Source organism: Ochotona princeps, chromosome 10, assembly GCF_030435755.1.
Source record: "Ochotona princeps isolate mOchPri1 chromosome 10, mOchPri1.hap1, whole genome shotgun sequence".
NCBI lineage: Eukaryota > Metazoa > Chordata > Mammalia > Lagomorpha > Ochotonidae > Ochotona > Ochotona princeps.
In genome coordinates this window covers 44,407,944-44,426,029 of record NC_080841.1, presented here as the reverse complement: position 1 = coordinate 44,426,029, position 18,086 = coordinate 44,407,944, and the positions used below count along the sequence as shown (strand labels likewise).

At 48.0% G+C, this 18,086-nt stretch overlaps 1 protein-coding gene across 1 annotated transcript in view; it reads right to left on the bottom strand.

Annotated features, from left to right (window-relative positions):
- Positions 1-18,086, bottom strand: part of GPR137B (G protein-coupled receptor 137B) — a 39,342-nt gene that overhangs the window by 10,924 nt on the left and 10,332 nt on the right. The window contains exons 2-3 of the mRNA XM_004578520.3: positions 4,791-4,840; positions 513-735 (exon numbers count right to left, since the gene is read on the bottom strand). Coding sequence (XP_004578577.1) covers positions 513-735; positions 4,791-4,840 — 273 coding nt within the window. The remainder of the gene's footprint in view (positions 1-512; positions 736-4,790; positions 4,841-18,086) is intronic.

Sequence of the window (18,086 nt, the reverse complement as noted above, 5' to 3'; positions counted from 1 at the left end):
GCGCTGGCCACCGATCTTGCTTATTCACCTGCTCTGCTAGTAGGGACCAGCAACTTGCTCTCTTAGAGCCTTTGCATTCTTATCTATAAAGCAAAGATTATAATATTGACTACTACCTTGCAGTCGGAAGGAGGCTTGGGTTTCTACACCTAAGGGGCTCAAAGTGCCTAGAATGTCATCAGCACCAGATATACCTTCACTGTTACTATTGGTTCAATCAAGCCCATACCTCCCTTAAAAAGTAGGTGAAATCACTGCATCTGCAAGTCAAACACGGAACTCTCTGCCAGTAACCACACTTACCCTTTAGGCCCTCTGGAATGAAAGCCTCTGGAATACAAAGTTCAAAGATCCACCTGCCGCTGTGTTTGGCAGCCATGGTATAGCTAATCATTAGTAGGCGCTCAGGTGCAAAGGAGATGGGTCATGTCCTATTTGATTGCAGACCAGGAAATGGCAGCATTTTTAGAATGAGTTTCATGAGAGGGATTTCGACAGCATGCCCACCCTACCTTGGACTCCAAGTAAATGTTGGCCAGTGACATCTTAGAGATTTTGTAGAGACAGACGGAGAGAGAGATGGCACACAGCACAAACAGCGTGTCATTGATGGCCACTCGCACGGAGACGATCACCTTCCTCTCCCAGTTTCCTGTCTTCACCAGCACGGCACAGGTTAAGTTCACCAGGAGAAAAACGAGGCTGATGAAGAGTGAGGCCAGGTAGAGGGGCAGCCTGGAAAGGACAAGAGGGAAACTGAAGGCTCCATTCTCTCTCCCTGCAGGTGGCAGATCAAGCCAGGGCACTGTGCTGTGTGCTGGTTAAACCAGGAGGCAGCTGTGCCAAAGGCGACAAGACTGAAGGGCTCAGACTTTAGCAGTGGATGCTCCCAGATTCAACTTACAAACTCTGCCTCAGGAAGGTATCCCTGGGTTCAACCAACTGTGAACTGAAAACAGTTGGAAAAAATGTAGTAGTCCTGAAATATACAGACTGTTATTTTTGTCATTATTCCTTAAACAATGCACTATAACAAGTATTTACATATAATTTACATTATTTAGCGACTCTGAGTATATAGGAACATGTGCAAGGAGTATATGCAAATCCCATATTTATAAGGGCTTGAGCTCCCTGGATTTGAGTAGCTGAGAGGAGGTGTTCCCAGCCCCTAGAGACACTGAAGGACAACTGTATGTGTACAATGCATTGTTTTGTATGACCCATTTTAACCCCAAAACGTCACTACTACAGGGCCATCCAGGGAACACTCTGTTGGATAAAATGATGACTGTGATTAAAAATCTGCCACAGCAGGGGGCTGACATTGTAGCATAATGGGTAAAGCTGCCATTGCGTATGGGCACCAGTTTGAATCCCGGCTGCTCCACTTCCAATCCAACTCCCTGCTAATGAGGAGTTGGATTTGGCCCGGCACAGCCCCAGCCATTGTGGCCTTTTGGGGAGTAAACCAGCAGGTGGCAGAACTCTGTCTCCTTGTCTGTAACACTGCCTTAAAAAAACCTAAATAAATAAATAAAATAAACCTTTAAAAACCAATCTGCCGCAGCAATGGCTGCCAGCTAAATAAATATTAACTGTCCACTGGCCATTGCTAGCCTGGAGTTTCTCAGAGCGTTCTGTGTTCTACGCAGAACTTCTCAGAAGTACTAACACTCAAGCCAACAGCTTCAAGATTCTCTTCATGACTGTCTGTATCACATTTACTTTGGTAAGACATGAAACTAACAGCCTTGTTTGACTCAGAAATAGACTGGGCTAAGTTGAGTGTGTTTAGAATGCAAGCACGAGAGCAGAAAACCATCTACTAAAAGTTGTTTTGAAGCCAGAAAGTGATGTTAGTGCTCTCAAAGCCCCGAAGGCCAGGGAATGAGGAACCTTGATTCTGCTTCCAGCTACAGCTGGTACTGATGCTGAAGGGAGATAAGAGGGCGAGAGCGATGAGAAGGGGGAGGGCAGGAGAGAGACAGACACAGTGAGAGGCAGAGCGGCACAGGTGTCCGCTGCAGCACTCCCACGCCAGCGGCCAGCTGGGACTTGACTTCCTGCCCTCGGCGGCCAGTGTAACAGAACAACCTCTAACACATTAGGCTAAATTGAATGGGATTTTGTGTCTTGCTATTAATAATTTACTAGCCACTGGCAAAGCCTCTCATTTAATTTTCACAACCCGTGTTCTGCCTCCCTGTCACTCACCCTGCAGTTCTTGGCTCAAACAGAACTGTTGTAAGGAAACATTTCCTGTACTCCTCACATGCACACATACATTTGTAAATAAGCAAAGTTGGTGCCCTCTGACATTTGCCCTCCTGGTCCCCTGCACCTGACCTCCACAGGCCTATCAGACTTTATAACAACATCTATTGACAGTGATTCAGTTCACTTCTGCCTGCATGCACTTCATGAAGTTTTCTCCATGCTCAGATTTGGGATGTTCCTTCACTCTCTATGTCCATGCTGGGTATGCCAGGGGCTCATAGAAGTATGGCTAAGAGTGGGAGAAGGGGAAAGGGAAGCAGGAGGAGTCAGGCAACATTATCTATCTGAACTTGTGCCGCCCTTTTGATTCCCAAAATTGATATTCTCACTTGTAATATCTGCACCTGCCTCTATTTCTCCCTTCACTTCTGTGAATTCCTTCCCAATAAAAACACCCACAAGTATCATCGTGGCCGATCTCCAAGGTGTATCTTGACTCGAGGGCCAAGCAGCAGCTGTACCCACACCGACATCTTCTCACCCAAATATGCCATCCCGATGCTCAGAAAATGCAAGTCTTTTCAACAGTTTCCTCCCTGAGCAGTTTTCATAATTCTATACCTAGCAGCCATTTCATTGTCTTGACCTTGACCAGTTCCAAGAGAAAGGCAGTTCTATGAGCCAATCAGAACATTCTCCCCAGCTGTCCTAGATGAGGGGATGGAGGGCAAAGGTTATGGATGTGAAAGAAAGACCTGGCTGGTTTCTGGTTGGAGAAGAGACCATCCACTTGGAGTTTACTGCATGTTGACTATCCCTTATCTGAAATGTGTCAGAACAGAAGGGTTTGAGATTTGGGATATTTAGATTTTGGAATAGCTGCATATGTATAATGCAGCTATCCTGGAAATGACTTAAGTCTAAACACAAAATTCATTCATGTTCCTTATACACCTTATATATACAGTCTGAAGGTGAATGTCATACAACACATTTAGTACATTTGCATTCTGCCTTTTGGATTTTTGGAAAGGCAGAGAGAGATGGAGAGAGAGAGGAAGAGAGAAAGATATCCCATAGCTGGTTTACTCCCCAAATACCTACAATGGCTTGCAGTAGGCAGGGCAGAAACTAAGAGCTAGGAACTCAACTCAGATTCCCCATGTGGGTAGTGGGAACCCAGCTACTTGAGCTCTTGCCTCCCATGGTCTGTATTAGCAGGAAGCTGGAGGGAAGAGGTGGTGCCAGATATCAAATTCAAGTACTAACATATGAGATACAGATGTCTTATCCAGCATGTTAATTACTAGGCTAAACACCTAATCCTGCGATATAGTTTAAATCATTTCTAGATTACTGGTACTATTTCGTATAAATGCTATGTTGACAGGAGGTGCACTGTATTATTTAGATAATAGTGACAAGAAGTAAGTCTGTACATATGCATCATAAACACAACTTTTCCCCAAATATTTTCAATCTACTGAAGCTGTGGAACCAGCAGACATGGAGAGTTGATGCAATTTACATAAAATACAGTATATACTGTAAGAAAGTTGGTTTGCTTGTTTGTTTTTCATTTTGGTCACTTTTCTTACCACATCTGCCTGTGGCCATGGCATTCTCCTGGGCAGGTCATTAGACAATCTGGATACAGACTGTTCCCCTTCCCTTTCCTGTACAACCAGTTCTGACCATTAATGAAGCCTCTGGTTCATGGCTTTGGTGGGGGGGGGTGGTCAGACCTCTTAGACAACCTGGGGGGAACCAGGCACCCTCTTTGGAGAAGAAACACTCCTGTCCACCTTTTCACATGTATCTGGCACAGGATGGAAGGACTCACTTTGAGAATGCAAGCCTCCCCTGCACAGCCCAGCAAAAGCCTCTCCCCTTGCACAGATTTCCATGACTCCCGAGCCACAGACGGTCCATGCTATTGGTGCACTGAGTATACTGCCTTGCCCAAACTACACTGTCTGTGTTGCTTAGGACACCTCTGCAAACAGAACTCCTTCTCCAGTACATTTTCTCCTTGTGGGGCCTGACAGAAGACTGAATGAACAAAACTATACCTGCTGAATATAAAGGAGAGCCCAGCCAGCAACTGTGATAGCAACTGGATACTGGTCAGTGGGGCTCCAGAAAACCAGGAGCCCACTGATAATCAGCAGCTAGAGACTAGGGAGAGGGAATCCCCCTCGACCCCCTGCACCTGCAAGAACTAGGCCTCATACCAGGTATCTTCAGGGAAAAACGTTTTTCTTCCGCTGAGGCCATTCACTCTCAAGTGCCTGAGAAAGGTGTAGACACAGCATGCATCTCCCTCCTTCTTCCCTGGGTAGGACCAGCACCGGCTCTTGTTTCCAAACAAGGCAAATGTACTGCAGGAACCCTGTTCAGTAAGCAGACTCCCAGGCAATGAAACAGTGCTGGCGGGCAGACAGGTGGCAGGCAAGACTGTTCTGGGGACTTATGCAGGAGCAAGGTGTGCAGACTCCAGATGGAAAAACAAGCATAATGTGCGGGGATGTATGTCTCCTAGCATGGAGAGCAACACCCCGTGTACTTACCGGTACTTGAGTAACTCTGGAGAGTATTTTGACTTGGCTTTGAAAATCACCTGCAACAACAAAGCACAGGACAGTTGGGGGCACAGTATGCTGACAGCGACCCCTGACAGCCTCCCTTGGAACTTCCCCTTCCCCTTTTCTACAACCAGGCCCTCGGGCAGCTTTTCACATGCTGTTCTTGAAGTAACACATTGCCAAAGGTATTTTTAAATGGTTATAAAAAGAAAAATGAAAGGTATGACTGATCTACCACTGCCAAGTACTTCTCTTATTTTAAGATTCTTGTTGGGGTTGGGAGGGAGATTGGTCAACATTTCATCTAGCAGTTAAGACACCAGTTGAGAAGTGCTCCTCCCATACTGCAGTGCCTGGGTTCAATTCCTGGCTCCACCTCCCAGTTCCAACTTTCTTCAGTCCCCTGAAGGCAGCAGAGGACGGCTCTGGTGCTTGGGTCTCTACCATTCACATAAGAAAGCTGGATTGGGTTCAACATCCCAAAGATATGGGTGAGGAAGCAGTCATGGATTTAAAACACACACATACACACACACCCACAAACATCACCACATCCTCTTGCTCAGGGTCGCTTCTGAAAGTCTGCCTCCTCCTCCTCCACCCCCGCTCTGGCCAACAACCTCAAAACCACAACTGTAGCACAGCTGCTGCCAGAACTGGTGCCAGCTAAAAATATCCAACATGGCTGCAATGATCTATTATCATATAATTATAATAAAATTACCATGGCATACCATGGCATACCATGGTAATTTTGCCATCATTCACCTGGCATCATGATACTTCCAAGATTTCCTAAGGTTAAAAAAATGGATAGTTGGGCCTGGCGCAATAGCCTAGCACCTGAAGTCCTCACCTTGCACTCCCAGGATCCCATATGGGCACTGGTTCATATTCCGGCAGCTCCACTTCCTATCCAGCTCCCTGCTTATGGTCTGGGAAAGCAGTAGAGAGCGGCCCAAAGACTTAGGACCCTGAATCCACATGGGAGACCGGAAAGAGGCTCCTGGCTTCAGATTGGCTCAGCTCTGGCCGTTGTGGCCACTTGGGGAGTAAATCAGCGAGTGAAAGATCTTCTCTGTCTCTCCTCCTCTTTACATGTATGACTTTCCAATACAAGTAAAATAAACCTTAAAAAAAATAGGCAGTTTCCAAATTCTCAGGATACTCCATCCCTTCCTGGAAAATCCTGCCTAATGCACGAGCTATGCCTCCACATTCCGGAAAAACGAATCTGTACCTCATGGGGTGCTGTTCACCTTTGAACATGCCCACAGACCCTCTTGAGCATGCACTTAGACCTTGTTAATAACCTGTATTCCTCTGTTAGCCTTGTCTCATCGTGGCCTTGAATTCTTTCCCATGCTGAAGACAACCTGGACCCCTCAGGCCCTCTTAACATCATTACTGGTGCAGGCCATTCCAGGCCTTTGTGGGCACTTGGGGAGCGAACTTGCAGATGGAAGCTGGTCTCTTCCTCGCCTTCTCTCTCTTCTCTCTATTCATCAGTAATAATGAAAGATTCATACTTGAGATAAACAGTTTAGCCTCTTTATTAAACTTTCACCTGCACCAAATTAATACTGCTTGAATCTAAACGTCCATGTAGGCTTCAGCTTTTATAGCAAATTTAAAGTAGTCTAGTGTATGTGGATTACAGACGTTATTAAGCCTGATGATTTTCTATAAGAGAAATACTGAAGGATGTGGTTCTTCAAAAGCTTTAGAAGCCTGCTCCACCGTCTGCTTGCAGTGGGTGTGGCACTGGTCTGGTGGAAGCTTCAAGAAGGCAACAGGGCGAGACAGCAAGTAGGTGTCCACTCAAGCTGCCATCCCACAGAGAGGTGTGCTTGCTCCTGCCAGAGAAGGAGCTCTGAGGTTAGTTCAGGCTTGCTGGGGCCTTAGGGAGCTTTTGAGGAGGCCGGGGTCCCTCCTAGAGGTAGAGCAGCAGTAAGTGACCTCCAGGGTTTGATATCCCTGGATCCCTGGGGTTGGGTGGAGTATTGGGAACAGGAAACAAAGTGTAAGAACGTGGAGAGGCTATCTTTCCAGAGACTCACGTTCTAGCAAGTTTTGACTCTTTGTCTCCCTCACCCTCTATCCCCCCCACCCCACAACCACATTTCGACTCTGCTTCCATGAGTCTGGCCTTTGGAGACTCGAAATATAAGTGAAATCATGCTGCATCTGTCTGTGTCTGGTTCATTTTGCTAAGCTTAATGTCCTCCTGGTTCACCCTGTTGACTAAATCTTAGAAACCTAAGGCGCAGTGTAATGACTAGTTAATAACAATAAACTGTGCACTTTTATTTTGCTAAGCATGTAAAGCTTAAGCATTCACCATAAAAATGGGTGAATAGAACTACTTAAGATGGTGGATGTGTTCATTATCTTGGGGAATTATTTCACTTGGATATGTACATCAAAATGTCACATGGTACACCTTGCATACACAATTTCTGCTTGTCAGTCATCCTTTGACAAAACGTTTAAATACTCAGATGCCCTCCTTCCCAGCAAACCTTGTCCAGTAGAGTTCCTATCCATGGCCATGGCCTCTGGCCCTTTCCTCCCACCAGCCCTAGACTTATGATATCCCTCTGGCACCCTGCAGTGCCCCCATGCACCCTACTCCCAGTCCTGCCTCTTCCTGCTATCCTCCCCGTCTCCTGAGTTCCCCTTCCTCAACTCTCTCCCCATAGGGTACTCCTCTCAAGGTATGCTCAGGCCCTGCAAATATTTGTCTAAGGGACTGGAACACGTGGCCTGGGTTGAAATGAATTGAGTGCCGAGCAGGGATGAAAAGCATCAATTGGGCCCGGCGGCGTGGCCTAGCAGCTAAAGTCCTCGCCTTGAAAGCCCCGGGATCCCATATGGGCGCCGGTTCTAATCCCAGCAGCTCCACTTCCCATCCAGCTCCCTGCTTGTGGCCTGGGAAAGCAGTTGAGGACGGCCCAAAGCTTTGGGACACTGCACCCGTGTGGGAGACCCGGAAGAGGTTCCTGGTTCCCGGCTTCGGATCAGCGCGCACCAGCCGTTGTGGCTCACTTGGGGAGTGAATCATAGGACGAAAGATCTTCCTCTCTGTCTCTCCTCCTCTCTGTATATCTGACTTTGTAATAAAATAAATAAATCTTAAAAAAAAAAAAAGAAAAGCATCAATTGTGGTAGGCAGCTCTGGGCCCCTGGGTGCACGTAAGCTAGGAGCTACCCGCTTACTTGGGAAGGAGGTAGAGGAGAAGGGTCCACTTACTGTAGGATGTCTGGGTAACCCAGAGATCCTTCTGTGGGATCCCAGGTGCCTACTGATGCAGTGTTATGAGGAGGGGCCCAAAGCCAATTCTCCGAATGTCTGTAGCAGGAATCATGCCCTCTGGGAAGTTTTCAAAAGTTACTCTGCTGACCAATCCCAGGAAGCGTCATTGGGCTTACATGTGCAGAAGAATCACCTTGCCAAAAGGAGATTTTAGAACTTGCCAAAAAGGTCCATCCTGCCCACCCCCCTTCAGAGATTCCAATTCAGCGTGACCAGGTGGACATCAGAAACCACTCCCTTGCACCTTTGTAAGTCCCTTGCACCTGTGATCCTGACACATCTAGCCCAAGGGCCACCTACTGAGAAGTACTCATCTAAACACAGCAAAAGAGCCTGGCCTAATCTCCTAAACAGTTTTGCAAACATTAAAAAAAAGAGAGACTAGGAAAACACATGATGACAATAATCAGATGGCATGGCAGTACAGTGTCCAGAGAACTCTGATCAGAGACACTGAGTCACTAGGCAGTGCCACCTGACCCCACTCATAGGCTGCTAGTGAGGACTCAAGAACCATGCAGTTATGCTTATCTCGGGGTGGGGCGGATGCTGGTATTCCCACAGGCTTTAGAGTAAACACTGCTATCTTCTTGGAACCTACTCAGAGCTGTGCAGGTAGGACGTCCCGACTCCAAGGATGAATGTCTTGATAGCAAACATGGCTTTGGTTTCTGTGCTAAATCTGTTTCAGAAGTAGGGAGGATGTAGAGATTCTCCCACAAACATAGGAAAATCTCAAACTCCGAGGCAGAGCTCAAAGGACGGCATAGTGCCCTTGCCATAAAGGAGCACTGAGTCCAGCTTCATCTGGCAAATTACTACAGGGTTCTAGGCAGGGCCCCACCACCTTTGCCGTCCCCCTGCCACCAATACGGAGAAACATGCCCAACAACCTCCCTTAGGAACAAGGAGGACATTCACAATCGCAGTTAAAGTGTTCTTACAAAGCACTGTAACGATTCACAAGCCTATGAGCATACCTCCAAAAGTTCATGGGAAATGAAATTAAAAGATAAGACTACTTTGGTGCAAAAGATTGTTAATTCCATGTAATTATTTTTATAATGCATTTCCTATGAACTTGTTGACATACACTTATAAAACAATGCTCTTGTGTTAAGACAGCTTGGACCTCTTGCTTCTAGTATTTGACAGACTTCTTCACAGATATCCAAGTTTGAAGATACTACTTTGGGGTCAGGGTGATACCTCAACAGCTAATCCTCCACCTGCAAGTGCCAGCATCTCATATAGGTACCAGTCTGTGTCCAGGCAGCTCCACTTCCCATCCAGCTCCCGGCATGTGGCCTGGGAAAGCAGTCGAGGATGGCCCAAAGCCTTGGGACCTTGCACCCACATGGGAGACCTGGAAAGAAGCTCTTGGCTCCTGGTTTTAGGTCAGCCCAGCTCTGGCTGTTGTGGCCATTTGGGGAGTGAACCAGCAGACAGAAAATCTCTATCTCTCCATAACCCTGCCTTTCCAATAAATTGTTTTTAAAATATACATTATTTTTGGGCCCAATGGTGTGGCCTAGTGGCTAGGGTCCTCACCTTGGACGTGCTGGGATCCCATGTGGTCGCGGGTTCTAATCCTGGCAGCTCCATTACCTCTCTATCTCTCCTCCTCTCTGTATATCTGACTTTGTAATAAAAATAAAATAAATCTTAAAAATATATATATACATTATTTTTAAAGTGTGTGACCTGGTCATAGAAATAAGCAAAACTGCTGTTCTCATATCTTACCACACTTTGTAGGGCTTACTCGGTGGCAGCCAGCTCAGTCTGCCTGTTTGCTGTACTCTTACCAAATACACCACATAATGCTATCACAACATACCAACATCAGCCACGGAACCACCCAGAAGAGCATCCCTGGTCAGGGAACAAGCAGGCGGTTTATGGCACCGCCTCTGTGCAAAGTGCCATCAGTAAAGTGGGCTCACAATGCTCCTGGATGTGAAAGACCTGGACCTACAAAAGTTCTCAGTGCAGTGCTGCCCACCCTGCAGCTCCAGTTCACATGAAGGTCACACAAGACAGCATTTATTTATTAGGCCAGGTCACCCCCACCAAGGGGCCAATGGTGTGACTTCAAGCCCCAGGACTTTAACAATGATATCCCCAAAGAGCTGCAAAAAGAATAAAACATTCCCAAATGAAAGTGGTACACACCTACTTACCAGTTCTCTGTCAGTAAAACCAGAGACACTGGGCCTAGTACAATAGCCTAATGCCTAAATCCTCACCTTGCATACACCAGGATCCCATATGGGTGCCAGTTCATACCCAGTTGCTCCACTTCCCATCCAGTTCCCTACTTAAGGCCTGGAAAAGCAGAAAAGAATGGCCCAAAGTCTGGGAGCCCTGCACCCATGTGGGAGACCTGGAAGAAGCTCCTGGCTCTTGGCTTCAGATCAGCTCAGCTCGGGCCACTGCGGCCGCTGGGGAGAGAACCAGTGGATGGAAGATCTTTCTCTTTGTATCTTCTTCTCTATATATATCTGCCTCTCCCATTAAAAAAAATAATAATAAATCTTTAAAAGAAAAAACAACACAGAGACATTTCTGTACCCTATACCATCCTTGGCTTCTCAGCTCTGTCCACACATGTCCAGCTTGTGGGGGACTGAATGGAGTCAGGCAGAGCCCTGAACATCTCTTCCTGCCACCTGGTGAAGGCCAGGATTCCCTGCCATGGCCTTAAGCATTTGCTCTAATATCTGAGCCTTGTTGACACTCATACACTTTGCACCAAGTATTCCATTTAGGACAATTTATTCTGAGGTGAAAGTTTCTCAAGGTGTTCTGAATGGATGGAATTCAGTAATAAATGTCGGTAGAAATAACTGTCACAGAATCAAACACATTTAGAAACCTCAAGGAACTCTTGCTTTCCCCTGCCAGAATTGTCAGAGCTTGTAAACGGCTACTGTATTGCCAATCTTCAAGTGAAACATATGGTAGTCAGTTTTCCATAATCATTTCCCCACTTACAGTCTAACAACTGCTCCAAGAAAGAGCTTGAGCAACAGTGCCCTGTGGAATTAAGCATGAATGGCATGTTCACTGTAGTTTTAATAAGAGTAACAACAATAACAAAACAAGAAGCAAAGTAACTTTCCAGACATACCCAACCTCCTGCCTTCCTTTGCCATCCCCTGCCCTGACAGCCCCCACAAATCAAGTTCACACCAGCCAAAAAACAAAGCACCTACGCAAGCAAAGACCTTCATTATGTGTACATCCCAGACAGAGGTACAAGGAGATATTTAAGAAAAAATATTTTGATGGGCCTGGCACAATGGCTCAATGGCTAAATCCTCACCTTGCAAGTGCCAGAATCCCACATGGCTGCCGGTTCACGTCCCAGCTGCTCCACTTCCCATCCAGCTCCCTGCTTGTGACCTAGAAAAGCAGTAGAGGATGACCTAAAGCCTTGGGACCTTGCACCCATGCGGGAGACCTGGAAGAAGCTCTTGGCTCTGGTTGGCTCAGCTCTGATCATTGCAGTTATCTGGGGAGTGAACCAACAGATGGAAGATTTTTGTCTCTCTGTTTCTCCTCTCTGTAAATCTATCTTTCCAATAAAAATAAATAAAACTTTAAAAAATGAAAGGGAAAAAAAGATACTCTGATGCTCCCAAGATAAAAGCCATAGTGATAACATCACATAAGAAAGCCTTATCAACAGTTTGTACAAGTTCTATCTACTCTGTGATTTCACGGGCTTTATCTTGAACTCCACTGGACCTTTTCAAGCTGTGCTTAGAAACTCTCTTCATGGGCCCCCAGCACGATGGCTCAGCTGACTAACCCTCCCATTGCAAGCACCAGCATTCCATGTGGGCACTGGTTTGTGTCCCAGCTGCTCCGATTCCCATCCAGCTCCCTGCTTGTGGCCTGGGAAAGCAGCAGTAGATGACCCAAAGCCTTGGCACCCTGTACCTGCATGGGAGACCCAGAAGAAGTTCCTGGATCCTGGCTTCAGAGCACTGGCCATTGTAGCCATTTGAAGAATGAACTAGCAGGTGGAAGATCTTTCTGTCTTTCCTTCTCTCTGTAAATCTGCATTGCCAATAAAAAAAAATAAATCTAAAAAAAGAAAGAAACTCCCTTCATCCTTGAAGTTAACCTGTGAATTAAATTCCTTAAAGTTGTATTTAGCGGCTGGCATTATGGCAGAAAGGTAAGCTGCTGCCTGCAATGTGGGCATCCCGTAGGGGCCCAGTTCAAGTCCTGGCTGCTCCACTTCTGATCCAGGTCCATGCTAATGCACCTAGGAAAGCAAAAGACGGTACAAACCTTTGAGCCGTTGCACCCGCATGGCAGACCTAGTTTTGGAGACATGGAGAGGCATGAGGAACTGTGGAAAGGCAGGAGATAGTGTGAAGAAGCATAGAGAGGTGTAAAGTGGTATGAGGAGGTTTGGGAAGACATGCAGCAAGATGGGGAGGTGTGAGAAGGTGTTAGGTGCCAGGAGGTATGAGGAGCCATGAGTAGGCATCAGGAGGTGGGAGGTGATATGAGAAGGTGTGGGGAGCCATGGGGAAGCAAGGAGAGACATGAAGAGCTGAGTGGTGGGGAGGGGGGATATGGGAAAGTCTGAGCTGTTGCACCAAGGAGCTGTGAATAAGTGTGAGGAGGTCTGGTGGCCTGCAGGGACCCTGGGAGCCTCAGGCAGAGGAAGTGATGGCAGCAGAAAACAGCCGGAAGCAGTGCAGGTACTGGATCTCCCTGGGAAGGAGCTGGAGAGGATGAGTAGTAGAGAAGGAGCACCATTAGAAATCCAATCTGTGCTTGGCAAGAGGCGTGAGAGCAGGAGACACAAGCAAAGGGGCTAGACTCTGGCTGAACAGGGCCATGACCATCAGAGCTGTGGCTAAGCGAGCCAGAGATAGGGCTGGGTCACTGGCTCCTAGCCATGCTGGCAGGGGACTGCAGAGGAACAGGAAGTGGCTGCTAATGGGTACAGAGTTTCCTTTTGGGGAGCTGGAAAAGTTTTAAAACTGTGGTGATGGTTGGGCAACTCTGAGAATATAGAACTCTCTGAATGGGGAACTCATAAGAAATACAAAGCATCTTCTTCAAAAACGATTAAAACAAATGAAGGAGGTAGGCAGGCAAGGAGCAGCCCCCTCCACAGTCACAGGCTATGGCAGACTGCTGAGGGAGAGGCCTGGGACGTGGGATCAGAGGCTTTACTGCTTCCAGGGTCCAACCGGACAGAGGGGGAGTGTGGCAGGCTGAAGAAGGCCCAGGAGGGAGGTAGGCCAACACTGGCTGCAGACAGGAGGGGTGGAGCAGATGGACGTCCACGAGCACGCGGTGTTAGGCAAAGCTGAGAGCTGTTCAAGGGGGCAGGGCCCTAGTGCTATAAAGTGGGAAAGCTGAGCAAGGTCCCAGGACAGCAGTGAGGGAGATGCAGGGGGCAGTCCTGGGAGGGAGGCAAGCACTCATGAGGCCCAATGGGGAAACAAGTAGTAGAGAGGGGAAGGAGAAGACGGGGAGAGGCGTTTTGGCCTGGAGGGGGAGGGCAGTGGGGAGGCTCCCAGCTGCTCCCCATGGGACTTTATCAGGAACTGGGCAGCAAATGAAGGAAGAGTCCCACCAGCCTTCCTGCCCATCTTCTTCAGTCATGTACACAGTCTCTGAAAACCCCAGCGTTCTACAGGGATTCCCCCACAGTGCTACAACGGACAGAACACTGAAGTCAGTTCTGGTTACCCTGTGGGAATAAAGCATTTTCCCACAAAAGCAAATTTCTTCTTAACAATAGCATCATTTCTTCTGCATCTCTAAGTCCCACCTAGAACCTCCATGGACCCTGTGGCAGCCCAGCCATGACGCCCGCTGCGTCCCCTGGCTTCTGGGCAGACTGCTGCAAGCCGAGCTGCCTGGGAGATGCCCCCTGAGGAGCTCCAGGCCTTTAACCTCTCACCCTTTCAGATGATGCAGGACCCTACCTATGACGTCCCTTGCCTCAAGAGAAGCAGAAAGGCTTTTGGGGCAGTGGCTGAACTCTGCCCTGCCCCCTCATAAATCAGTCTCTTAATGCGCCACTGCTTCTTTCTCAGCCTTGGAACTCCTGTCTGCCTACGTTTTCCACACCACCTCAAGCTGGCTCGCAACCATTTGCACCAAGGCCATGTCCACTGCTTCTGGCCTGAAGGTCCCAGGCTACTCTTTGTGGCCATGATGGTGACCCCTTATGCATTCAGTGAAAATCAACAAAAATAACCTCTGCTATCCCCAGAGGCTATGTCCGTGGTGACGACAGGAAGCGCTAGGCTTCTGGGCGTGCACTTGATACAGAATTTCTCTTGGGAGCCATTTGGCTTTCTAAGTGCCCCCTGAATCACAACCTAGATCTCAGGGTCTTCCCTTCTGTGCCCTTCCCTGCCATGCCACCCCACAGGACAAACAGGCCAAGGGGACAACACAATCCCCTTATTCTTTTTTTTTTTAAATCAATGTAAGCGTTTTTATTGTAAATGTTTTTTTTTTTTAACAGAAATCTGAGATACTTTATTTTTACTTCTTTTTTTATTTATTTATTATTTTTAATTCATTAATTACATTGTATTATGTGACACAGTTTCATAGGTACTTGGGTTCTTCCCACCCCTCCCCAAACCCTCCCACCATGGTGGATTCCTCCACCTTGTTGCATAACCACAGCTCAAGTTCAGTTGAGATTCCCCCATTGCAAGCGTATACCAAACACAGAGTCCAGCATCTTATTGTCCAGTCAAGTTCAACGGCTTCTTAATCCCCTTATTCTTAAAAAGCTCTTCATCCCAGGGCCTGGCGGCGTGGCCTAGCAGCTAAAGTCCTCGCCTTGAACGCCCCGGGATCCCATATGGGCGCCGGTTCTAATCCCGGCAGCTCCACTTCCTATCCAGCTCCCTGCTTGTGGCCTGGGAAAGCAGTTGAAGACGGCCCAAAGCCTTGGGACCCTGCACCCGCGTGGGAGACCCAGAAGAGGTTCCTGGTTCCCAGCTTCGGATCGGCGCGCACTGGCCCGTTGGGGGTCACTTGGGGGAGTGAATCATCGGACAAAAGATCTTCCTCTCTGTCTCTCCTCCTCTCTGTATATCCAGCTTTCCAATAATAATAATAAAAAATCTTAAAAAAAAAAAAAAAAAAAAAGCTCTTCATCCCCGATCCTATTCCAGGCCACAACAGTAGGTTTGCACTTCTATTATTAAAATATTCCACTCACACATGAAGAACATGCAAACACTAGGGTGGCCACCACTCCATGAACATCAACCCACAACACCTGGCCATGTCTGCCTCCCGCTCCCCCTTACATTCTAGATGGCTGAGTGTGGAATTTTTCTACCTGTTGCTTCACTCCCCAAATTATCAGCAATTCTAGGACAGATCCAACCTAAAGTAAGGACCTGGGAACTCACTGCAGGTCTCCCACGTTGAGTGGCAAGGACCCAACTACTTGTCATTTACACTGGCAGCAAGCTGGAACCAGGAGCAAGAGCCAGAGCAGGGATTTGAATGCAGGTGCCCTGATGGGCATGTTCACCAGCATCCTAACTGCTAAATGCCTGTCCTATTTTGCTCTTAATAAATGAAAATGACATAGTTGAAGCTTCCAGCCTCACTTCCCTGGGGTTTTCATAGCCAAATAGTTTTATTCGTTTACTCAGTAAGGATACGTTCATAAGCAACCTGCATTCCTAACTCACAAGGTGATGCCTTTACACGAATGCACTTCCAGACTGCTGCAGCCCCTCTGTTGGCCCATGATGACATGGTTGGGGTGGGCCTACACAAAAACACATGGCTCTAGTTCTCACATTTCACTAAAGCACAGCAGGTACCACTGCAGGAATAAGGCATCTCTGGCAGAGTGCTGTTCCACGATGGCTAAGTGTGTGAAGTCTGGAGGTGCTCACCTGGCCTTGAAGTTTGGCTCCACTAACCTTGCAAAATCACCTGACCTGTGCCTTGAGTGCCACAACAGCAAATGACACTGACAAAAGTGCTCCCCTTACAGTTCTTGCTGAGCGCTTGGGTTAACGCCTGTCACCTTGTGTGTCCCAAGTATGTGTCTGCTACTGCCATGTAGCAGCTGTTGCTAAGGTTAGGATTTTTCCTCCTCTGGTTCTAAATACACAGCTATCAGACAGGGATCACAGATCCTCTCTTAAAACTCTGAGAGGCAGAGACACAGTGAGGGAGGTTCTGCTGGTTCACTGCCCACAACACGGTGATGGCCGCAGCTGAGACAGAAGCTAGGAATCTGGAACTCAGGCTAGGTCTCCCCCAAGGGAGGCTGGGACCCAGTTACATGGGGCTTCACTGCTGCCTCCCAGAGACTGCATTAGCCAGAAACCAGAGTCAGGAGCTGGAGGTGGGACTCAAACCCAGACATCTTCACCGCTGGGGTAAACACAACTCACAGGCGCCTTCCTGACCATAAAAGGAACTTTCATATGGCCAAAGGTGAAGAACCAGTGACACATTCAACAGCTGCTCTCTCAGGCCCTCTGGGCTGCCTACTTCCCAAATATACTGGGGGAAATTATGCAAACTCCAAGGCTCTGGTGTCCCCAGACAGTCCTGAGTCAGCTGCTTCGGTCTGTGTTTCTACATTCTCGGTTGCCAGAACACTAGTCAAGAGGCCCCCAAAGCCAGGTTCAGGGGTGCTCCTCTTTCTGTAGATGTCCCTGCCAGTTGTCGCTCAGAGGCCTACCTCTGAACTTGACTCTCCAAGACAGCAAGGCCCATGCCTTTATGTAGCCGGTTAGGACTGTCCTCCTTCCACCTGTCAGAAGCATCAGCACTGGCAACCAGGACCAGACAGGCCTTTTCCAACTTCTGTACCCACAGCACCAGGACTGGCGAGCCTGCCATGGGCACGCCGTGCACTGGGGAGACAGCAGGTGAGACAGAGGCAGCAGCCTTGTCCTCTCTCAACACTCGAGGACACTTGGAAGATTCTTCCCCAAAGAAGGGGAAACTCACAGACACACTCATTTTTCTGCTGACTTCAAAGCGACTTGAGAAGAGGATTAGGAGGTCTCAATCCACAGAGATGTGCAGTCTCATCAAAGCTGGTCAGTTTAATGAGGCCCCTGGTGAAGTCAGATCTGACACTATCCAAGGAGGCTCTCTCTAAGAAGGTATAAATTAAGCAGTTCCCCCTGGATTCTCTTCCGCACATGGAGCTAATGATGGGGGAAATAGTTAACAAGTAGACTTCTAGTTATCTCAGAGTGTACACATTTACCAGAGACCAGACTTGTTGCTGTTAACCTTGTTCTTGGCATCGGTGTGGTGGGCGCATGCCTCCTTTGTGGGTGTCCAATATCGATGGACAACCTTGCTCTTAACAGCTGCTGAGGGGGAGTGTTCTATCATTTGTGGGTGGCAGATAAGACAGGTTGACCATCCAATAGCCTTTCTCACCTCACCAACCCAAGCGAACCCCAAATCTGGCTAAAAAAAAGTGCATGTGATGCCTTATTTTTAGACAGTGAGTCATGGTAGAAGTCTACAAGAGCTTTCTGGAATTGTCTGCGCCTTCCAAACGCATCCTCCTTTTGCCCTTTGTCTTTGTATTTCTCAGCCTGAGCCCCAGGTGACCCTGGGGAAGGAATCCCCATCTACAGCCACAAGCTGACAAGCAAAAAGAGTGAAGCTCCTGAGGAATGGCAGCATGTGGCCCCAGCCCTGGATTCTGGTCAAGGCTTTCTGCAGGTGACAGGGTATCTCTGGGCATCTCTGTGACTCATAGCCAAAAACCAATCCCCTGGCCCAGTGTCTCTCCCACAGGCTGGGATTCACAAGCAGAGGTCAGCCAGGGGGTTCTACCCATGGGAACCAGTGTTGGGGCCCCCAGATTCCAACAATGCCAAACAGAGATACCCAGATCTTGCCTCTTCCACGAAGCAGCAGCAAAACAGCAAAGAAAAAGCTGCACTGCATGGGGAAAGCCA